General features: G+C 40.1%; 1 protein-coding gene across 4 annotated transcripts in view; it reads right to left on the minus strand.

Annotated features, from left to right (window-relative positions):
- Positions 1-25,263, minus strand: part of NEIL3 (nei like DNA glycosylase 3) — a 527,805-nt gene that overhangs the window by 41,643 nt on the left and 460,899 nt on the right. The window contains exon 1 of one of the 4 annotated variants that reach the window (XM_005887169.2): positions 4,348-4,600. The exons of 2 other annotated variants lie outside the window; for them this stretch is intronic. In XM_005887169.2, coding sequence (XP_005887231.2) covers positions 4,348-4,503 — 156 coding nt within the window. In that variant the 5' untranslated portion in view covers positions 4,504-4,600. Of the gene's footprint in view, positions 1-4,347; positions 4,601-25,263 lie in introns of those variants that run through there. One more of the 4 variants, XM_070364104.1, reaches the window with a different exon arrangement.

The following is a 25,263-nucleotide window of genomic DNA, read 5'->3' on the forward strand; positions in this document are numbered from 1 at the left end:
AAAAATCAAGATGATCAGATGTTTTCTCTACATCATCCCCAACACTTTAGGGTTCACTAAAAGCTCCAATGGCTGTGGAGAATCATCTCCCTGAGCTTCCTTAACCGTTCTCTGTTCACTCTTGCTCTATGACTCCATGTAATGCTGAATGCTGGTAGCAATGATCCTGAGTTATTAAGATGAAACCATTACCCGGATCCATGGAAGAATGTAAGCAAATACTATTATACATGTTATATACAAGTTAAAAAAACCTCTTTCTAGATTTAAACGAATAAGCTTCATTTAGCCAGAAAATTAATCTCTGTGGATAAGCTCATTCCTTCATATAATGGCAATCAAATGAATTATGAATTCCACTTCGTCCACTACAAAGAGAAAGGAGGGAGGAAAACTTTTATTATGTGGCTTCATTATTTTCGTGTAATAGAAATTTCCATTTAACATGCATAACAAAATACACACTCATAGAGAAAGATTCCAAATTGAATTTATTTTAAAATCTTTCATCAAAACTATTTTTGCACTATTTAAAACTTTGCTCTTCTCCATCCATTCAAATGTTTACTAAATAACTCAGACACTGTGAAGAGCATATCAAGATGAGTAAGAATAGCTAGCATATTATATACATATATCAAACCTTAAGGAGAGAGAGAGTAACCAGAGAATCATGTTTCAAATGAAATGAATGCTTATAAACTCTGTTTCATATTCTGTTTTGTGAAAGGAAACTGAAAACATATGCAGATTACACACCGATATCACCAAAATATTGTATGCACCCAACAATTAAAATCGAAGGATTGACTCTTCACAGCTCATTAAGCAGACATGTTCATTTATATTCCAGTGTTGTTTCTTACCATAAGGTTCCAAAAGCTCCAGCAGAGTTTTATGCAATGTGCTTACAGAGTTGCATAATTTTATGCTGACAAGACAGTGGATCAAAACTCAGAAGTGATGTAGTGCATGGACGACTAGCAAACACTGGGCTTCTATGGCTAGGCTTTCTTCTTCAAAATGGGGGTCACCTGTCACAAGGAGACATGCCTTAGAACATGCTCTCCATGAACTTCAAACCTGAGCCAAGAGAACGACTACAGGCCACAGTAGCTAATTCATTACAACAGTAGCTACACAGGTGGGATTCTTCTTTTTGGTACAATGATTATCTGGAGTTTAACTCATTTATTTTAAATGCCCAATTAGTATTTATTTAACTCTCCTTTGTACTTTTTCATGTTTATTGCAATATAAAGAAGACCATATGCAGTTATTATTTTTCAACTGCTGCCTTGTGAAAACTAACGATTTCAAGTCAGTAGCAGAAACCTTTAAATAGTTTTAAGGCTCAGGCATAAAGGTCTAGGAAACATGGGATCACCTATTTAAGTAGTGATCATGCCAGACATCTGTGACAACCTACCACATTTTGATGAAATTTACTATAGGGCTTCCCTGGTGGTTCAATCGGTAAAGAATCTGCCTGCAGTGTGGGGGACCTGGGTTCAATCCCTGGGTCGGGAAGATCCCCTGGAAAAGGGAATGGCTACCCATTCTAGTATTCTTGCCTGGAGAATTCCATGGACAGAGAAGCCTGGCGGGATCTCAAAAAAGTCAGACACGATTGAGCGACTAACACTGTGGATTCAATGCCCCTCTAAAATGCAAAGACCCTTCATGTTTACAAAGATTATTATTTCTTTAGATCAAGGGCCCATAAAGTGAAGCTATGGCAAAACATTTAGAATATTCCCAATGATAAAGAGATTATTAATTCCATATTGATTTTCACAAAGGGGTTATTCATTTCTTATTGATTTTCAAAGCCAGTTCCCATAGAACAAGATTTTTGATTCCAAATCATAAAGACCTATTCCAACTTTTAATACCTCTTTATGTCAAAGTATTAAATATAGTAATGTTCAGTGATTGCTTCCAAGTGATATTATTAATTGCCCAACCACTGACAAAGCATCTGCATTATATTATCAGGCTGCACTGTGAATATGGGAATGGAAGCCATTAGCATTACCAAAGTAGGTAAGCCAACTGGCTAAACTGAACAGAAGTAAAAATGGTGGCAGATCAGCCAAAAACCCAACGTCTCACTTCTCTAATTAATAAGTAGTCACCACTATATGCTGAGCAGTATGGTATTCTTGCCAAAATGAATCAGTCATTTTCCTACTGAACCTTTTATAACTGAGGGGAACTATGGTTGAAAGTGTAGGGTTTGGAGTTTGAAAGAATGGAGATTAAACCTGGTTCAGCCCTTCCTAGTCATGTGATACTGGGCAACTTAATTGTTTTAAACTCACTTCAAGCTTCACATTCCTTATCTGTAGAATCAGGTTAATCCTTTATCATGGGGTTATTATTTTTTATAATGAAATGATATATAACAGTTCTTCAAAAGCACTTTATGCCTTGGAACTGAAGATAATCATAAATGGAAAGGAAATGTTCATGCTGGTCTGGCCTAAAGACCAATGAGGTAATGTCTATTTAAAACGTTAAATGGGATTCTCAAGGAAGTAAGTTTATCTGACTCATCTTGTATCCTCGGGAGCTAGTAATAGCTTAAAACTTAATACAGAATATATTACTGTTTAATGATGTAAATTATAATATCTGTAACATATTCATGCCATATCCATTACCACACCCTATTCCCTTTACTTCCAAAATAGCAATTCTGTTCCCTTCTCTTCATTTCTGTCACCAGCCCCCTCCTCCTTGCTCCAGGCAGCCTTCTCAGATTCCTGTAATCCTCACCTGAGAAGGCAGCATGTACCCTGGCTTTCTGCCAGTCTTATAATTTTCCTTTGCAAGGAGAATGATCTTTCAAAGTGTCACTCGATCTTAACACCCTTCAAAGACCCCCATTATTCCAGAATGAGTAGATTCCCAGGATCTGACTTCGACCAGCAATCTCAATTTTGTCTTATTTCAAATCACTTTCCCTGTATCTCATCATCCCCTTTCCAGCCACACCAGATTTCTTTCAATCTCTCTTCCTTTGCTATTGCCTACAGTGTTCTGCCTGCCAACCTTCAGTTCAGATCTAGGTATCTCCTCACCCTTCACATCTCAGCTTAATTGTTACTTTCTCAGCAAAGCAATCCCTGAACTTCCTGTAAGTTCTCATGGAACCATGTATCTTTACTTTAGAGAATTTATCAACTTATATTTCTCTCTGTTTTTACCTAATGAATGTCTATGTATCTTCCCAACTAAAGAATAGCCTCCACAAGGGGAAGTGTTACCGACGTTCCTTGAGTATTCAAAATTCTGTTGAATGAGTGATTTTTCTATAAACATTAATACTCTTAAGAGACTACTCAGGATTCATCTCTGTGGTATCCTGAAATGATTTTGAAAGAAACACTATAATAAAGGAACAGGTACAGAGTACTAGCTGACATATAGTCAAAATAAATAAAACACAAGGGCAGTTGGAAGGAGATGCAAAAATTACTCTTTGTCCAAGTTTGAAAATGTATTTTCTCAGACTTAGAACTTCATTTCTTTCAAGCTGTAAGCATATGCTAATTTCATAGCAAGCAACTCTTTCTTCCAAGACCAAAGGCTATGATGAAGCTTTGCAGGAGAAATTGAAGTACAGTGCAATAATGCATGCATTCATGAAATACAATCATCCGTACATCTGAAGGGCTTTTAAGGCACGAGGTTTAATCAGAATATTTTCAGTACAAGTTCTAAGTTCTTACCAAATGAAAATCACACCACCTGCAATGCATGCCTGAGTGGCAAGAAGCTGTGCTACAACTTCCTTTAAAAAGAAATGAATTCGCTTAAGGGATCCAAAATGGCTCTGCCCCTTCATCAGATGGCAATATTGAGTTGAGTGGACAGGGTGGTGCTAAATCTTCTGTGTGAAATGTTAAGATTATATACTAGTTGTAATACATTTTCAGTTGCAGAATATTAGGCAGGCGAGAAGCTAGAATTTTATCCTACAAGCTTACTGTTTTTAAAACGTGAAAAACAAACAGAAAAAAAAAACCAGAGGTTGCAGGCATCTGATAATATTAACAGCAGATAATAGTTGATAATATTAACAGCAGAAAATGCGGCTATGGACAGAAGGAAACCATCTTTTGCTGGGTTGTAAAGAAGCTGCGCAAGGTGGCATGGAATAAAACACCTTCCATCACTTCCCACCTGGGCATCTCCAATGCGGCCTTAACTCGGCGGTCCAGCAACCAACCCTCAACCGCGCAGGCGCACTAGTAAGGCACTTTGGACCCTGGAAACCCGATGGGCTTTTTGTTGTATCTCCCACTGCTGGTCCCCTAGCGAGACACGGAAGCTGCTCACCTGTGAGGAGCCCACAGGCCCGGAGGCGGCGGGCGGCGAGCCGGGCCCCCCCAGGCCCTGCAGCGCGCGGCCCCGCACGTCAGTCACCGCCTGGCCCGGGCGCACACGCGCCCGAATCTTCTCTCCATTTAGAGTACAACCCGGGCCTTCCACCATCGCCCGGGCCCGCGCTGTGCCCCACTAAGCTGCAAAGCCAGCCGAGAAAACTGCCGCGTAACTTCACCTCCGCGGAGGTACTTAGCTCCTCCGAGAAGTTCAAATCTCGCGCGCTCCTGGCCCCGCCCCGGCCCCGCCTCTCCAGCCGCGCCCTCCCCCAACCCTCCCCGAGGGCCCGGCTTCTCGGCGCAGGCGCAGTGGCCCAGCCTTCGGGCCCGGACGCGGGGCTGCTGTAGAAAGGAGAGAATTGTTGCTGCTAGCTCACCACCCTGCCCTGGGGGCCGAACTGTACATCCTCAGAAGCTCCAATTTTGTTTTCTTTGCTTTGAGGTTTTGCCCTTGTCCCTGAGCTGCATGGTACACGCACGTTTTGTGACCTGATTCTCTTATTCTTCCCGAAGTCCGAGGTGGCCTGGCAGGCCTCAGGTTTCTGCAGGCCCTCCTCCGGCTTGGGTGGGTGCAGAGGGACTCAGGGTAAGGTTTTTACAACAAGCAGCTTTTACTTTTCTCCTATAGGTTTAGCATGTCTTAGAAAACGTGGCCTAATATGCCAAGTATATCTTAGTGTCTATGTTAAAATCCTCTTCATTTTTTGATACCTGAGCTAAGCAAGACTCTACAAAAATTCATGCAAATATTCTGTTTTGGGATGTCCGAGATGAGCACCATTTGAAATTGCTTTGTAAAAAGGCAGCTCTATATAAATTTGAGGCAATGCATAGTTTTTCGAATTTACACAATGTTGCACACATGAAAATATATAATGACTCCATAAACCTTTTTAAATAATGAAAAATCTAATTCTTTTTCAAAATTAAAATATAGCATATTAAAACACAACGTCAATTTATCAATAATTTAGTAAGCATATCACAGCTGTTGTTAAACCAGAAGAATATATATACTAAAGATTTAAATTAAAAAATTGGAAAAGTAATGTCTTTCTCTCTGTAGGGAGAGATTAGTCATCAATAGTTAGCTGGATCAGGCTCAGGATTCTTTGTATTTACTTGTTTAATTACTGTTTACGCTTCTAGGTCAGGTTACAAAATAGTCAAGGAAGAATCCTATTACCTAACAATCCAAATTCAGTCATGATTTCTGCCCTTTGATGGAAGGCAGTCTTCATATGCCCAAGCTCAGGGGCGGTGGCCAAGAGGAGCTACCCCACGCTCAAGCTCAGGGGCCGTGGCCGAGAGGAGCTATCCCATGTCCAAAGTAAGGAACAGCAGCTGCACTTTGCTGGAGCAGCCGCGAAGAGATACCACACGTCAAAGGTAAGAGGAACCTAAGGAAGACTGTAGGCGCTGAGAGAGGGCATCAGAGGGCAGACAGTCTGAAACCACAATCACAGACACCTAGCCAATCTGATCACATGGACCACACCTTGTCTAACTCAAAAAACTAAGCCATGCCGTGTGGGACCACCCAAGATGAACGGGTCATGGTAGAGAGGTCTGACAGAATGTGGTCTACTGGAGAAGGGAATGGCAAACCGCTCCAGTATTCTTGCCTTGAGAACCCCATGAACAGTATAAAAAGGCAAAAAGATAGGACACTGAAAGATGAACTCTCCAGGTCAGTAGGTGCCCAATATGCTACTGGAGATCAGTGGAGAAATAATTCCAGAAAGAATGAAGGGATGGAGCCAAAGCAAAAACAGCACCCAGTTCTGGATGGGACTGGTCATAGAAGCAAGGACCGATGCTGTAAAGAGCAATATTGCATAGGAACCTGGAATGTTAGGTCCATGAATCAAGGCAAATTGGAAGTGGTCAAACAGGAGACGGCAAGAGTGAATGCCGACATTCTAGGAATCAGTGAAGTAAGATGGACTGGAATGGGTGAATTTAACTCAGATGACCATTATATCTACTACTATGGGCAGGAATCCCTTAGAAGAAATGGAGTAGCCACCATGGTCAACCAAAGAGTCTGAAATGCAGTACTTGGATGCAATCTCAAAAACCACAGAATGATCTCTGTTCGATTCCAAGGTAAATCATTCAATATCACGCTAATCCAAGTCTATGCCCTGACCAGTAATGCTAAGAAGCTGGGGTTGAATCGTTCTATGAAGACCTACAAGACCTTTTAGAACTAACATCCCCCAAAAATGTCCTTTTCATTATAGGGGACTGGAGTGCAAAAGTAGGAAGTCAAGAAACACCTGGAGTAACAGGCAAATTTGGCTTTGGAGTACAAAATGAATCAGGGCAAAGGCTAATAGAGTTTTGCCAAGAGAACGCACTGGTCATAGCAAACACCGTCTTCCATCAACACAAGAGAAGATTCTACACATGGACATCACAAGATGGTCAACACCAAAATCAGATTGATTATATTCTTTGTAGCCAAAGATGGAGAAGCTCTATACAGTCAACAAAAACAAGCCCGGGAGCTGACTGTGGCTCAGACCATGAACTCCGTATTGCCAAATTCAAACTGAAATTGAAGAAAGAGGAGAAAACCACTAGACCATTCAGGTATGACCTAAATCAAATCCCTTATGATTATACAGTGGAAGTGAGAAATATATTTAAGGGACTAGATCTGATAGAGTGCCTGATAAACTATGGACAGAGGTTCGTGATATTGTACAGGAGACAGGGATCAAGACCATCCCCATGGAAAGAAATGCAAAAAAGCAAAATGGCTGTCTGCAGTGGCCTTACAAATAGCTATGAAAAGAAGAGAAGCAAAAAGCAAGGAAGAAAAGGAAAGATATACCCATTTGAACGCAGAGTTCCAAAGAATAGCAAAGAAGATAACAAAGCCTTCCTCAGCGATCAATACAAAGAAATAGAGGAAAACAATAGAATGGGAAAGACTAGAGATCTCTTCAAGAAAATTAGAGATACCAAGGGGACATTTCATGCAAAGATGGGGTCAATAAAAGACAGAAATGGTATGGACCTAACAGAAGCAGAAGATATTAAGAAGAGGTAAGAAAAATACACAGAAGAACTGTACAAAAAAGATCTTCACAACCCAGATAATCACAATGGTGTGATCACTCACCTAGAGCCAGACATCCTGGAATATGAAGTCAAGTGGGCCTTAGGAAGCATCACTACAAACAAAGCTGGGGAGGTGATGGAATTCCAGTTGAGCTATTTCAAATCCTGAAAGACGATGCTGTGAAAGTGCCTCATTCAATATGTCAGCAAATTTGGAAAAGTCAGCAGTGGCCACAGGACTGGAAAAGGTCAGTTTTCCTTCCAATCCCAAAGAAAGGCAATGCCAAAGAATGCTCAAACTACCGCACAATTGCACTCATCTCACATGCTAGTAAAGTAAGGCTCAAAATTCTCCAAGCCAGGCTTAAGCAATATGTGAACTGTGAACTTCCAGATGTTCAAGCTGGTTTTAGAAAAGGCAGAGTAACCAGAGATCAGATTGCCAACATCCACTGGATCATCGAAAAAGCAAGAAAGTTCGAGAAAAACATCTACTTCTGCTTTATTGACTATGCCAAAGCCTTTGACTGTGTGGATCACCATAAATTGTGGAAAATTCTTCAAGAGATGGGAATACCAGACCACCTGACCTGCCTCTTGAGAAACCTGTATGCAGGTCAGGAAGCAACAGTTAGAACTGAACATGGAACAACAGACTGGTTCCAAATAGGAAAAGGAGTACGTCAAGACTGTATATTGTCACCCTGCTTATTTAACTTATATGCAGAGTACATCATGAGAAACGCTGGACTGGAAGAAGCACAAGCTGGAATCAAGATGCCAGGAGAAATATCAATAACCTCAGATATGCAGATGACACCACCCTTATGGCAGAAAGTGAAGAGGAACTAAAAAGCCTCTTGATGGAAGTAAAAGAGGAGAGTGAAAAAGTTGGCTTAAAGCTCAACATTCAGAAAACGAAGATCATGGCATCTGGTCCCATCACTTCATGGCAGATGGATGGGGAAACAGTGGAAACAGTGACTAATTTTATTTTGTTGGGCTCCAAAATCACTGCAGATGGTGATTGGAGCCATGAAATTAAAAGATGCTTACTCCTTGGAAGGAAAGTTATGACCAACCTAGATAGCATATTCAAAAGCAGAGATATTACTTTGTCCACAAAGGTCCACTAGTCAAGGCTATGGTTTTTCCAGTGGTCATGAATGGTTGTGAGAGTTGGACTATAAAGAAAGCTGAACACAGAAGAATTGATGCTTTTAACTGTGGTGTTGGAGAAGACTCTTGAGAGTCCCTTGGACTGCAAGGAGATCCAACCAGTCCATCCTAAAGGAAATCAGTCCTGCGTGTTCTTTGGAAGGACTGATGTTAAAGCTGAAAGTCCAATATTTTGGCCACCTGATAAGAAGAGCTGACTCTTTTGAAAAGACCCTGATGTTGGGAAAGATTGAAGACAGGAGAAGAAGGGGACGACAGAGGATGAGATGGTTAGACAGCATCACTGACTCAATGGACATGAGTTTGGGTAAACTCCAGGATTTGATGATGGACAGGGCAGCCTGGCCTACTGTGGTTCATGGGGTTGCAGAGAGTCGGACATGACTGAGCTACTGAACTGATACTGAGTCTTCATACAGTTTATTCAGGATTACCTTTTTATTCGTTTTTTTTTTTTGCTATCTAACAAATTATTTTGTTTCATATTTTCAAAGTTCTACAGGTCAAGAATTTGTAGGGGTTGGGCTGAGTGGTTCTAGATCAGTGCTTGTCAAGCAGTTTCAGTCTAAAGGCTTGATTGTAGCCAGAAGACCCATATAAGGGATGGCTCTCTTGCACAGCTACTGGCAGGAGGCCTTGGTTTCTCAGTTTATAGGTCTCTCCAGAGGGGTGCTCAGCTGTTTTCCTGACATGGCAGGTGACATCCCAGAGTATGTGATCCAAGCGAGAAGGCAAGGAGAAAGCTGTAATGGTCTTTACTCCTTGTCTCTGCGGTGTCACACCCACACCCTCACTTCTGTTCATTAGAATCCAGTCATTCTGAACAGCCCACAGAAGGTAAGCGAGGAGAATTAAGCTTTATCCCTAGAAGCGAGGAGAATCAAATAATTTGTCAACATATAACCATCACAATTTTCAGTCATTTTACTGATTCGTCATGGACTTATTCTCTTTAGCTGGTGTGTACTGGTGCACATTTGGATCAAATAAAATCTTTAATTAGAATTAGATTTACCATCCTCCAGAGAGCTGAGTTAAGAGCTGGGGAGTAACACTGAAGACATTGCGAGATGTCACTACGTGCCCCTCGAGGCCAAGACAGACTTTGTTTCGCTGTGACTAGCCTTTGAGTCTTTGGATATTTCTCTGTTATCCCTCCTTACATGCAGTTAGGAGCAAACTTACATGCACTGTGCGTGTGCAGTGTTTATAAAGAGTCATGTCACCATTGCAAGTAAACCTACTCTGCTTTAGACTCTGTTTCTTCTTAAGCATTATTTATTACTTGATGACTTTATAAAAGTCATTCATTTTCTCTAGAACGCACTTTTTTCTTATGTAAAATAAAACATACTTTTCTTATAAACCTCCACATGATGTTTTTTGCTTTAATTCACAATTAAGGTACGATATAGGAAAGCACTTCAAAAACTGCAAAACACTACAAATTCAAGGAATTAGGATAAATTCTATTTGCTGTTCTCTGTACTTTCTGTTTCTTGGCTCATGCTGTAATTCTCATGTTTTCTTAACCTTTTGTCTTCATCCCAGTTTCCTGAAATTCTCCCAATCTTAAATCCTAGCTGAATGCATATCCTCTAAGAAACTTTAGAGATACATTTTACAAATGTAAGAACTGGGGCTCAAAGAGGTTATGTAACATGCTCAAGGTTACAGACTTGGGATTCAACCAGGCCAGCCAAGGTCTTAGCCAAATGTTTTCAGCAACATCCCTTATACGACACTGCTGCTGCTGCTAAGTCACTTCAGTCATGTCCGACTCTGGGCGACCCTGTGCGACCCCAGAGACGGCAGCCCACCAGGCTCCCCTGTCCCTGGGATTCTCCAGGCAAGAACACTGGAGTGGGTTGCCATTTCCTTCTCCAATGCAGGAAAGGGAAAAGTGAAAGTGAAGTCGCTCGGTCGTGTCCGACTCTTCTCCACCCCATGGACTGCAGCCCACCAGGCTCCTCCATCCATGGGATTTTCTGGGCAAGAGTACTGGAGTGGGGTGCCATTGCCTTCTCCGAATTATATGACACTACACACAGTCAAATATATTTAGCAACAACTTACGAAATGGTGGTTTAGAGGAAACATACATCTTAGTCAGCCTCATATGGGAATTAAAGACAATCTCAAAAGCTTCCTTTAGCTTATCTGCTGTTGTTGTTTAGTCACTAAGTGGTGTCCAACTCTTTCGTGACCCAATGGACTGTAACTCACCAGGCTCCTCTGTCCACAGGATTTCCCAGGCAAGAATACTGGAGTGCGTTGCCATTTCCTTCTCCAGGGGATCTTCCCGACCCAAGGATTGAAGCCACATCTCTTATGGCTCCTGCATTGGCAGGTGGATTCTTTACCACTCAGCCACCTTTAGCATATTAAGCTTTGACACATTTTGTGTAATGAAACTTTGTTTTTACTCTTCTCTTTACAATGTCTGTGGACAGGTTTTTAGCTTGAATGATAAAAATGTAGTATGGGGGAAATTTCTTTTAATTTCTGTTTTACATAAGTTACCTGAATATATTTAACAAGTAGAGAGAGAACACCCATCCTCTCTGAACACGCTCTTAATTTGAGCTCTGAATAGAGGAAATAGTCATTAGTGAACATCACATGCAGGTGTTTTCAGTGATATTTACTAAAGAGTCTCCAGTTTCTACCCATTAAGAGAAACTTTTAATGTTAGGCTATAAGAAGAAGCATAAAATGCATAGCAACAGAAACCATTTTTGACACGTCTATTATTTGAAGCAAATACCAAATGCTGAAGCTTTGCAAAGCAGCAGATTTCATTTCATTGTGAAGGCTGGAAGTGCCAGGTGACAGTTTTCTTCTTGCAAAGTCAAAATCAAAATTGCAGAACCAACCATGGGCTCCGAGGTGGCCCACGAAACTGCTCTGACACATCTGACCTTTTCACAATGATGTGAAGTCTAGGATTGGGCACTGTGATTTTGCCAGACTCTCCATGAGAAGGAGTTTTCTAATTCATTTCTTAATTTAAGTATAATTTAGTAAGCAAAGGTAGTTTCTGAGCATGAACTTAATTTGAGACAAACAATAAGCAGTTCATAAACACAAAACACCACAGATACTCTCTTTGTAGGGGGTTCTTTCTATGAGAAAGGGTAGGAGAATGAATTTATTTTCTGTTCTGGAATAGAAAAGTGTATTATTTTTGTAAATATCTTGAAGCAACATTCCTCATCTGTTTCGGTTACTGGAGAGCATGCTCAAGTTGAGGCATGAAAGCCAGCATTTCCTCATTAATTTGAAAAGCAGTGAAATTATTGGGCCCTGAATTTGTTGCAGGAAGATGGCTAGATCCATGGAAATGGATAAAAGTCAGAGATCTAGACAGGTCACCAACCAGTGCAGAGAGAAGAGGAAATAAACACCAGCATGCAGATAGAGGTAACCTCAGGTGCTCCCAGCAGACACGGGGAGGAGACCTTGGTCCCAAGCATCTCAGCCAAATTCTGAAGACACATAAGTATGAGTTCATTGCATAAAGAAAAGGGAAATGGGGAATTTTAGGCAGATGGGGGAAGCATATTTACAATGCCAGGAGGTATGAGAGAATCTCATATCTGGGGAACTACAAGAATATCTGAAGGACAAGAGGACAGGGAGTGGGGGCAGACGGGGCCGGGAGAAGTCAGAGAAGCCAGGTTACGGAAAGTTGAATGGTATGCTAAGTGTGAGGGGTTCTTTCTATGAGAGAGGGTAGGAGATTCTGTTGAAAGGAATAGGGGGACAAACAGGATTCTGTGCAGCAGATTAACATGTTTAGATCTGCTTTATTAAATGATCCCCAGAAGGGCATGAAGCAGTGGGTCTTGATCCATAACATTTGGTCACAACCAGGGGGAGGAGATAGTTTTAGGATCTAATGGGTCCAGGGAAAAGATGCTACTAAATATTCCATAGGGTTCAGGACAAGCCACCACAGCGAATAATTAATTATCCATTCAAAAGCACTAACTGTGCCAACGTTGAGAAAGCCTGGGGTGCAGGGAGAGGGCTGAATAATGCTCCCCTCACCAATATGTTTATGATCTGATCCATGGAATTTGTGAACAAGTTTCCTTAAATGGCAAAAGGCATTTGACAGCTGTGATTAAAGAGTGAGAAATAAGGAGATGATCCTGAATTATCTGAGTGTGCCCAACGTAATCATGAGGGTCTGATAACAGGAGGCATGAGCGTCAAAAACAAAAAAGGTAGTGTGAGGACAGACGCAGTCAATGAAGCAGACGTGATGACACCTTTGAACATGGAGGAGGGAGCCAGGCACCAAGGAACGCAGGCAAATCTGCAGAAGGAGCCAGCCCTGCTGACCTCCTGGCCAGGGAGACTGATTCTGAACTCTAACCTTCGGAACAGTTAGAGAATAAACGTGTGTCATTTTAAGCCCCTAAACATGTACTACTTACAGCAGCAACAGGAAATTAATGTCTGTCTTGGAGACTTGGGCAGATGGGACGTGAATCTTGAGGCAGAATAAACGCTAAGGAGGAAGGGTCAGTATTGCCAGGCACTCATCTGAGTTCTGGGGATACAACAGCAATCAGGGCAGAGAAAAATTTCTGTTCTCTTGAAACATACAGTGTTTTCCTTTCTTATATGTATGTATGAGTTCTTATTGTATTCCAGGAAGTAATGAAGTATCATGCTAACTGCCTTTCCCAATTTATTGACTAACTTTTCTATCTTCAGTCTTATTTTTTATTTGTTTGAAGTTATCAGTATTTTACATTATAATTTGTACCCCCAAGTCCAAGGTATTTTAATGTTATAAAAATACCTCCCCACATTTTTTCTATTAATGTTGTTTATAGTTTTACTATGATAGATTGGTTGTTATTCATAGTTACCCATTCACTCCTTCACATCACTGTTATTAACCATTCCTGCCATGTGTCCCTGTAAAGGAATAGACTTCACCACACCATTGACAGGACCAACCATCGGACTACCTTTGGCTGACTGAATGCACATTCTTTTATCTGATCATAAACTTGCAAGTAAGAAATAAAAAGTCTATTGTTGGAAGCCAGTGAGACTTTAGGTTGGCTTGTCACGCAGCATACCCTCCATAAATAATGTTTACATTTAGGCCTCTTACCTGTGATGCCACTGGGCTTTCCCCATGGCTTATCAGTAAAGAATCCCCCTGCAATGCAGGAGCCACAGGAGACGAGGGTTCGATCCCTGGCTTGGGAAGACCCCTGGAGAAGGGCATGGCAACCCACTCCAGTATCCTTGCCTGGAGAATCCCATGGACAGAGGAGTCTGGTGGGCTACAGTCCACGGAGTGGCAAACAGTTGCATATGACTGAAGTGACTTAGCACACGCACATCTGTGATGCCATCATTGTTATATGCAGTTATCCTTCATATATAATTCTGCTTGGTCTCTTTATTCTGCTCTGTTGATCTATCCGTTCCTATACCAATGCTATACTGTTTCTTAGTACTGTGATATTATTATATGTCTTAATATTTCATGAGTTCCTACTTAAGTCTTCCTTCTCAAAACTATATTAGCTTCGTATGAAGGTGTTAACCTTATTATATTTAAAATCAGCTTCATGTTCTCCTGCAAATTCTACTGAGATATTGATTATATATTATATATATATAATACATATTATGATATAAATATAAATATTATAATATATATAATATTTTAATATATATTATACATATATTCGGAGAAGGCAATGGCACCCCACTCCAGTACTCTTGCCTGGAAAATCCCATGGATGGAGGAGCCTGGTGGGCTGCAGTCCATGGGGTCGCTAGGAGTCAAAAGCGACTAAGCGACTTCACTTTCACTTCTCACTTTCAAGCATTGGAGAAGGAAATGGCAACCCACTCCAGTATTCTTGCCTGGAGAATCCCAGGGACTGGGGAGCCTGTTGGGCTGCCGTCTATGGGGTCGCACAGAGTTGGACACGACTGCAGCGACTTAGCAGCAATTATATATATAATATATAATCAATATCTCAGTAGAATTGATATATATATGATATATGATATTATATTATATATATATAATTATATATATTATATACATAATATTTTATGTTGCTGCTAAGTCACTTCAGTCGTGTCCGACTCTGTGTGACCCCATAGACGGCAGTCACAAGGCTCCCCATCCTTGGGATTCTCCAGGCAAGAACACTGGAGTGGGTTGCCATTTCCTTCTCCAATGCAGGAAAGTGAAAGTGAAAGTGAAGTCGCTCAGTCGTGTCGGACTCTTGGCGACCCCATGGACTGCAGCCTATCAGGCTCCTCCATCCATGGAATTTTCCAGGCAAGAGTACTGGAGTGGGGTGCCATTGCCTTCTCCGAATATTATATATTATGATTATATGATTATAATATATATATTATGATTATATAATATTATATATTATATTATGAATATATATATAATATATTATATATATATTCTCTGAATATTATATATTATGATTATATACAATCAATATCTCAGTAGAATTTGCAGGAGAACATGAAACTGATTTTAAATATAATAAGGTTAACACCTTCATACAAAGCTAATATAATTTTGAGAAGGAAGACTTAAGTAGGAACTCATGAAATATTAAGACATATAATAATATCACAGTACTAAGAAACAGTATAGCATTGGTATAGGAACGGATAGATCAACAGAGCAGAATAAAGAGACCAAGCAGAATTATATATGAAGGATAACTGCATATAACAATGATGGCATCCAAACTATGCCCCAACCAGTAACGCTGAAGAAGCTGAAGTTAAATGGTTCTATGAAGACCTACAAGACCTTTTAGAACTAACACCCAAAAAAGATGTCCTTCTCATTATAGGGGACTGGAATGCAAAAGTAGGAAGTCAAGAAACACCTGGAGTAACAGGCAAATTTGGCCTTGGAATACGGAATGAAGCAGGGCAAAGACTAATAGAGTTTTGCCAAGAAAATGCACTGGTCATAACAAACACCCTCTTCCAACAACACAGGTGAAGACTCTATACATGGACATCACCAGATGGTCAACACTGAAATCAGATTGATTATATTCTTTGCAGCCAAAGATGTAGAAGCTCTATACAGTCAGCAAAAACAAGACCAGGAGCTGACTGTGGCTCAGACCATGAACTCCTTATTGCCAAATTCAGACTTAAATTGAAGAAAGTAGGGAAAACCACTAGACCATTCAGGTATGACCTAAATCAAAAACCTTATGATTATACAATGGAAGTGAGAAATAGATTTAAGGGCCTAGATCTGATAGATGGAGTGCCTGATGAGCTATGGAATGAGGTTTGTGACATTGTACAGGAGACAGGGATCAAGACCATCCCCATGGAAAAGAAATGCAAAAAAGCAAAATGGCTGTCTGGGGAAGCCTTACAAATAGCTGTGAAAAAGAAGAGAAGCGAAAAGCAAAGGAGAAAAGGAAAGATATAAACATCTGAATGCAGAGTTCCAAAGAATAGCAAGAAGAGATAAGAAAGCCTTCTTGAGCGATCAATGCAAAGAAATAGAGGAAAACAACAGAATGGGAAAGACTAGAGATCTCTTCAAGAAAATTAGAGATACCAAGGGAACATTTCATGCAAAGATGGGCTTGATAAAGGACAGAAATGGTATGGACCTAACAGAAGCAGAAGATATTAAGAAGAGGTGGCAAGAATACACAGAAGAACTGTACAAAAAAGATCTTCATGACCAAGATGATCACGATGGTGTGATCACTGACCTAGAGCCAGACTTCCTGGAATGTGAAGTCAAATGGGCCTTAGAAAGCATCACTACAAACAAAGCTAGTGGAGGTGATAGAATTCCAGTTGAGGTATTCCAAATCCTGAAAGATGATGCTGTGAAAGTGCTGCACTCAATATGCCAGCAAATTTGGAAAACTCAGCAGTGGCCACAGGACTGGAAAAGGTCAGTTTTCCTTCCAATCCCAAAGAAAGGCAATGCCAAAGAATGCTCAAACTATCGCACAATTGCACTCATCTCACACGCTAGTAAAGTAATGCTCAAAATTCTCCAAGCCAGGCTTCAGCAATATGTGAACCATGAACTTCCTGATGTTCAAGCTGGTTTTAGAAAAGGCAGAGGAATGAGATATCAAATTGCCAACATCCTCTGGTTCATGGAAAAAGCAAAGAGTTCCAGCAAAAACATCTATTTCAGCTTTATTGACTATGCCAAAGCCTTTGACTGTGTGGACCACAATAAACTGGAAAATTCTGAAAGAGATGAGAATACCAGACCATCTGACCTGCCTATGAGAAATTTGTATGCAGGTCAGGAAGCAACAGTTAGAACTGGACATGGAACAACAGACTGGTTCCAAATAGGAAAAGGAGTATGTCAAGGCTGTCTATTGTCACCTTGTTTATTTAACTTATATGCAGAGTACATCATGAGAAACGCTGGACTGGAAGAAACACAAGCTGGAATCAAGATTGCCGGAAGAAATATCAATAACCTCAGATATGCAGATGACACCACCCTTATGGCAGAAAGTGGAGAGGAACTAAAAAGCCTCTTGATGAATGTGAAAGTGGAGAGTAAAAAAGGTGGCTTAAAGCTCAACATCCAGAAAACAAAGATCATGGCATCTAGCCCCATCACTTCATGGGAAATAAATGGGTAAACAGTGGAAACAGTGTCAGACTTTATTTTTCTGGGCTCCAAAATCATTGCAGATGGTGACTACAGCCATGAAATTAAAAGACGCTTACTCCTTGTAAGGAAAGTTATGACCAACCTAGATAGCATATTCAAAAGTAGAGACATTACTTTGCCAACAAATGTTCATCTAGTCAAGGCAATGGCTTTTCCTGTGGTCATGTATGGATGTGAGAGTTGGACTGTGAAGAAGTCTGAGCGCCGAAGAATTGATGCTTTTGAAATGTGGTGTTGGAGAAGACTCTTGAAAGTCCCTTGGATTTCAAGGCGATCCAACCAGTCCATTCTGAAGGAGATCAGCCCTGGGATTTCTTTGGAAGGAGTGATGCTAAAGCTGAAACTCCAGTACTTTGGCCACCTCATGGGAAGAGTTGACTCATTGGAAAAGACTCTGATGCTGGGAGGGATTGGGGGCAAGAGTAGAAGGGGACAACAGAGGATGAGATGGCTGAATGGCATCACTGACTCGATGGACATGAGTCTGAGTGAACTCCGGGAGTTGGTGATGGACAGGGAGGCCTGGGTGCTGCGATATACGGGGTCGCAAAGAGTTGGACACGACTGAGCGACTGATCTGATTTGATATTATATATATATATATAGATAGATAGATAGATACTCACACTCACTGAGTTTTAGATAAACTTGGGAAACCATCAATAGCTTCAAAAATGTCAACATGCCTTATTTTATTAAGGTCGCATTTGATTAATTTTAGAAATCTTGTTTCTCTGACAAAATGTGCTTTCTTTATTGGTCTAATTCCTAGGATTTCATATTTTGGTTGATATTTTTAATGGAATATCATCTTCTATTTTTAGTTAGTTTTTACTGTTAAAGTGATAGACACCAATGTAAATTATGTACACTCAATTGAGGAAAAGAAGAAAATATTAGCACATCTGTAAATGTTTATTTTTATTTCACTTTAACATTTTAATTTTTAGGTTAATAGTAACTAATGTATTAATATATTAGTTCTAGAATAATAATAGCTAATTTTTATAAGACACCAACTTTGTGCTATCCAAATGCTTGCCAAGTATTAATTCACTTAATCCTCATAATACCCTAAGTGGAGATTTTATTCTTCTCACTTTATAGGTAAGACAAATGAAGCAGAGTGATTGTATAACTTGCTTAAGTTCACACAGGTGTGACCCCAAGGCAATCGTGCTTCTAGTCTCTACACTATGTTGTTTGTAAAGGACATAACTGCAGTTTATAAATAAATATTGGGGTCATACTAGGCTCATAAAATGAATTGGTTTGCTTTATAAAGATAAGAATTGTATGTTTTTTTTGAAGTTTTATTACTCAACTTTTAGAGAACCAATATTTTGACACTAGAAGTATAGAAAACTGCTATTAATCTTTAATGTTTACCTTATACCTGGCAATTTCACTTAACTCTTTTATTATACAGTGGAAGTGAGAAATAGATTTAAGGGGCTAGATCTGACAGATAGAGTGCCTGATGAACTATGGACTGAGGTTCATAACATTGTACAGGAGACAGGGATCAAGACAATCCCCATGGAGAAGAAATGCAAAAAAAGCAAAATGGCTGTCTGGGGAGGCCTTACAAATAGCTGTGAAAAGAAGAGAAGCGAAAAGCAAAGGAGAAAAGGAAAGATATAAGCATCTGAATGCAGAGTTCCAAAGAATAGCAAGGAGAGATAAGAAAGCCTTCCTCAGTGATCAATGCAAAGAAATAGAGGAAAACAACCAAATGGGAAAGACTAGAGATCTCTTCAAGAAAATTAGAGATATCAAGGGAACATTTCATGCAAAGATGGGCTCGATAAAGGACAGAAATGGTATGGACCTAACAGAAGCAGAAGATATTAAGAAGAGGTGGCAAGAATACACAGAAGAACTGTACAAAAAAGATCTTCACGACCAAGATGATCATGATGGTGTGATCACTGACCTAGAGCCAGACATCCTGGAATGTGAAGTCAACTGGGCCTTAGAAAGCATCACTACAAACAAAGCTAGTGGAGGTGATGGAATTCCAGTTGAGCTATTTCAAATCCTGAAAGATGATGCTGTGAAAGTGCTGCACTCAATATGCCAGCAAATTTGGAAAAGTCAGCAGTGGCCACAGGACTGGAAAAGGTCAGTTTTCCTTCCAATCCCAAAGAAAGGCAATGCCAAAGAATGCTCAAACTACTGCACAATTGCACTCATCTCACATGGTAGTAAAGTAATGCTCAAAATTCTCAAGCCAGGCTTCAGCAATATGTGAACCATGAACTTCCAGATGTTCAAGCTGGTTTTAGAAAAGGCCAAAGGAACCAGAGACCAAATTGCCAACATCCTCTGGATCATTGAAAAAGCAAAGAGTTCCAGAAAAAACATCTATTTCTGCTTTCTTGACTATGCCAAAGCCTTTGACTGTGTGGATCACAATAAACTGTGGAAAATTCTGAAAGAGATGACTATCTGACCTGCCTCTTGAGAAATTTGTATGCAGGTCAGGAAGCAACAGTTAGAACTGGACATGGAAGAACAGACTGGTTCCAAATAGGAAAAGGAGTACATCAAGGCTGTCTATTGTCACACTGCTTTTTTAACTTATATGCAGAGTACATCATGAGAAATGCTGGGCTGGAAGAAGAACAAGCTGGAATCAAGATTGCCGGGAGAAATATCAATAACCTCAGATATGCAGATGACACCACCCTTATGGCAGAAAGTGAAGAGGAACTAAAAAGCTTCTTGATGAAGGTGGAAGAGGAGAGTGAAAAAGTTGGCTTAAAGCTCAACACTCAGAAAATGAAGATCATGGCATCTGGTCCCATCACTTCATGGGAAATAGATGGGAAAACAGTGGAAACTGTGTCAGACTTTATTTTTCTGGGCTCCAAAATCACTGCAGATGGTGACTGCAGCCATGAAATTAAAAGACGCTTACTCCTTGGAAGAAAAGTTATGACCAACTAGATAGCATATTGAAAAGCAAAGACATTACTTTGCCAACAAAGGTCCATGTAGTCAAGGTTATGGTTTTTCCAGTGGTCATGTATAGATGTGAGAGTTGGATTGTGAAGAAGTCTGAGCGCCGAAGAATTGATGCTTTTGAACTGTGGTGTTGGAGAAGACTCTTGAGAGTCTCTTGGACTGCAAGGAGATCCAACCAGTCCATTCTGAAGGAGATCAGCCCTGGGATTTCTTTGGAAGGAATGATACTAAAGCTGAAATGCAGCACTTTGGCCACCTCATGCGAAGAGTTGACTCATTGGAATAGACTCTGATGCTGGGAGGGATTGGGGGCAGGAGGAGAAGGGGACGACAGAGGATGAGATGGCTGGATGGCATCACTGACTCGATGGACATGAGTCTGAGTGAACTCCGGGAATTGGTCATGGACAGGGAGGCCTGGCGTACTTCGATTCATGGGGTCGCAAAGAGTCGGACACGACTGAGGGACTGAAATGAACTGAACCTAATTTGTTCATTCTGTTGGATTTTCTATGTAATCTTATCAGTGACAATGACAGTTTTATCTCTTCCTTTCAAATTCTCATCATTGTTAATTATTTTCCTTGTCTTATCGTGTTGGTTAGGGCCTTCAGTACTATACTGAATGGTAGTGGTGATAAAAGATATCCTTGCTTTATTGCCTTCAAATTTTTGTCAATAAACACTATCTAACTGAACCTTTTAAATGAATACTTTTCTTAAGTTAAAGACATCATATTTACTCCCCGTTTTCTTAGTTTCTTTTGTTTTAGCATTAAATAAGTAAAACATTTATTAAATATCTTTCTTCATCTACTGAGGTGATCATATTTTTTTAGTCCGCTGTCACGATGAATTACACTGATAGGGTTTGATCAGTAAACCCCTGTGCCATTCCTGAGATTATTCCTACAAATTCACACTGTATTGTCCTTAATAGACAGTATTTGGCTAACATTTTATTTAGTATTTTCTTATCTGTGTTTAGAAGTGGACTATTTATTTCCCTGTTTCTTTTGTATTATCCTTATATAATTTTAATATCAGGATATTAAGCTCATAAAATGACTTGTGCAGTCATTTTTTCTGGAAAAGCTTTTATATGATAAAATTATCTGCTTTTTAAAGTTTCTCTTAACCTCTAAAGGACCTTATTTCAACTAACTCAAAGTATTTAGTTACCTAAGAAGAAAAAAGGATACCAAAACTGTACTGTGGCATTTTCTAGAGAAATTGTATTTAGTCAGGTATATATTTTCTGCAATTCATCATAAGTGAGCTTTAAAGTTTCATAGTACAATTTTGAAATACGTGGTATTTGGCAATTGTGGAAAAGATTAAGAACTTATCCTCAGTTGGTAAAGAATTCACCTGTAGTTCAGGAGACCCCGGTTGGGGCTGGGGCTGGAAGATCCCCTGGAGAAGGGACAGGCTACCTACTCCAGTATTCTTGGGCTTCCCTTGTGGCTCAGCTGGTAAAGAATCCACCTGCAATGCAGGAGACCTGGGTTCAATCCTTGGGTTGGGAAGATCCCCTGGATAAGGGAAAGGCTACCCACTCCAGTATTCTGGCCTAGAGAAGTCCATGGACTATACAGTCCATGGGGTTGCAAAGAGTCGGACACAAATGAGCGATTAACTTTCACTTTCCACTTTTCAAGAACATTAGTACTTTTGTATATTTGCTTCATGGCATTGTCATTCAGTTACCAACCATTTTCCAAGATAGTTTCCCCACAATTCCTGTCAAATTACTTATGAAAAGAATTAAAATAACATCAATGTAAATTAAGTTTTATTCGGCAAACTGAAAGATATAAAGGAACCAGTTCTCAGAAGGTAATTACTCTAAGCATTAGATTTCTGGTGAAGACCACATTTGTTCTAGTGAGAAATTATATCAAGGATATCCTGCTTCAAAAATGTGGCATTGCACAGTGAGTTGCACTCAATATTTTGTAATAACCTATAAGGTAAAAGAATCTGAAAAAAATGTACGTATGAGTATGTGTGTGTGTACATATGTTTGATTGACTTTGCTGTACACCTGCAACTAACATGACATTGTAAACCAACTATATTTCAGTTTTAAAAAGGAAAAGAATCCTCATGTTGTACACTTGAAATATTAAAAGCGTGGCATTGCCGCTTGAAGCACATGGATGGGCAACAATATATTACCTGCCTTGACTGGGTCAGAATGTGGGGAAGGGTTTAGTGAGGCACTCATCTTAAGAAACAAAAGTTGACAACAGAGCTCTTAATAGCTTTCAGGTAGCAACCCAGGCAGGCAGTTAGTCATTTTAGACCACAGATCAAAACTATAAGGGGTAAAGAAAACAAAAACAAAAAAAAAAAACTATAAGAGGTTTGAAATCTTCCTACTTGCAGATTCATTGTTTTTATTTTAAATCCCTGCCAGTTTCACATAATGAGTTACTGCGAAATTCTTAGGGCGTCAGCAGCCTGTGTGTTGTTTTAGGAAATGCAAGTCATTTGGAGAAGTGGAAGCAAAACAGAGAGGGAGGGGAAAGCAGACAATAGGAGCAGAGATTAAGCAAAGTATTTCTGGCCATGCCAGAGAACAAAAGAACACCAGAAATTGTCCTGAAGCTGAGAATGGACCTGGAGCTGAAAGCAGAAGTGCCTGGATCCTGTCATTATGCCTTGCTATCTACTTTGTGGACATTCCAAATTTGGCTGGACAGCGCTGAGGCATGATTTGAAGTGAGGTAACACTGAAACTCGGAGAAGGCAATGGCAACCCACTCCAGTACTCTTGCCTGGAAAATCCCATAGATGGAGGAGCCTGGTGGGCTGCAGTCCATGGGGTCACGAAGAGTCGGACGAGACTTAGCGACTTCACTTTCACTTTTCACTTTCCTGCATTGGAGAAGGAAATGGCAACCCACTCCAGTGTTCTTGCCTGGAGAATCCCAGGGATGGGGGAGCCTCGTGGGCTGCCGTCTCTGGGGTCGCCCAGAGTCAGACATGACTGAAGCGACTTAGCAGCAGCAGCAGCACTGAAACTGATGGCTTTGAAATGACAGCAACAGATGGACCTCGCTAGCATGAAGCAATCAAAGGTGTGTGCAGTTTACAGAAAAATACTCAATCCTGAGCTTGACAGACCATATAGAAGCAGGTTACATCATCAACTAAAGGTCAGATATAAATATACTGAGCTTGTTTAAGATGGTTCGGCATGCTCTAGCCTTCTTAATCACATTTATCTACCTGGCAATAACACATCAGCTCTATGTGTATCCACCTCTATCTAGGTAATAGAAAAAAAAAAAGTCCCAAGAAGATGATTTAGTCCAGTCTATTGTATTTTGATGTTTTAATAAGAACACAATGGTCATAACAAAGTAAAATAGATTTATATTCCTAGCAGAACAAAGTTCCAGTTCAGCAGACAAATATAAGATCACTTTTTGTCAAACATTTAGCACATGTACTTTTAATCAGCTGCCCAAAATCACCACCAACAAAAAACTCAGTCTTAAGTAATTTGTAGCTGTCTTGAAACTTACACAAAAAAACTAAGAATAATATTTTCACATTGTTCATATCATACAGACAGGGTTCAGAGTTTATCTGTTAAGCTTCAAGAAGGATTCTTTGATATTTCTGATCTCATTGTTATTGGCTTGGATCCAATTTGGACTAGTGATTAATTCACAATAGGCTCTATTTTCCATTATTAATCTCTTAGTCTTGAAAAGTTTATCAGACTCAAAGCTGTTAGATATCTGGAATTCTGCACTTTTCGCTAACTTGTTAAATATTGACTCCAGGTTTTTTTTTCTGTTCCATTATTTTCATTCATGAAGCAATTGGAAAATGCTAGGGTGTGTGTGTGTGTGTGTGTGTGTGTGCACACGTGTGGGTGCGTGCATGCACACGCGTATCTGTGCATGCACAGATACAAGTTTCACAGTCTTTCAGAAATAAGCACTCAACTTCACAAAATATTCAAATTTAGGTTAGCAGAGCTGAGAAGCACTGCATTCTACTCATGTACAAACTCTCGACCTGGGCCTTCAGAGCCTTATCCAAATGTCGACTAGAATTGGTATCTTTTTCAGATGTAGAAGTTGGCATCAGTAGATACTCATGTGACAGCTTGATTGTAAACGGGTCGATTAATTCCCCAGCACAAGCATGTAAGAAATTTCATCTGAGGTTCAGTGCTAATGAGAAAGGGATTTGCACCACACACTGAGAATTCAGCACTCCCCAAAAGAAAAGGATTAAATGTGATGTCAGTTCAAGAGAGAAAAGGCCAAGGCAGTTATAGAAACACATTTGCTGAGGTCCCAGATAAGAAAATAATTTTGTACAAATTTCACCATGTAATGTCTTTCAAACTGTGTAAGAAGTCAAATTATTCTACAGAAGGGCAGTCAACAATCTTCCTTGGTATGGCCTGGGCTTAATATTTCATTTCAGAAAAAGAAGTGATATTTCAAAGAGAGAGAAAACCACTGTTTGGAGGACTTCTGATAACCAAAATGATGCAAAATGGGTGAAAGCCTGCACTGAGTTCTTTGCATAATAACATAGAAAGTTTTGAAGTTTACTTTTTATAGAAAATTTTTCAAGAAGAGTAGAAAATATGGAAGTGTAACTCTCAGGCCAAAGTTTGAACTTGGCTTCTGATAGAGCCACATGTCTCTTAATAAATTTCTCTTTTGGGATTAGTTAGGGACTAGGTTCAGAGAAGGCAATGGCAGCCCACTCCAGTATTCTTGCCTGGAAACTCCCACGGATGGAGGAGCCTGGTAGGCTGCAGTCCATGGGGTTGCACAGAGTCAGAAAGGACTCAAGTGACTTAGCAGCAGCAGCAGCAGCAGCAGCAGGGATTAGATTCAGCTGCATATAAACACAATTATGTTAACCGAATTAGGCTGTTTCTTGTCCTTATATATTAAGTCTGGACAT

This window comes from Bos mutus, chromosome 27, assembly GCF_027580195.1.
Source record: "Bos mutus isolate GX-2022 chromosome 27, NWIPB_WYAK_1.1, whole genome shotgun sequence".
NCBI classification, from domain to species: domain Eukaryota; kingdom Metazoa; phylum Chordata; class Mammalia; order Artiodactyla; family Bovidae; genus Bos; species Bos mutus.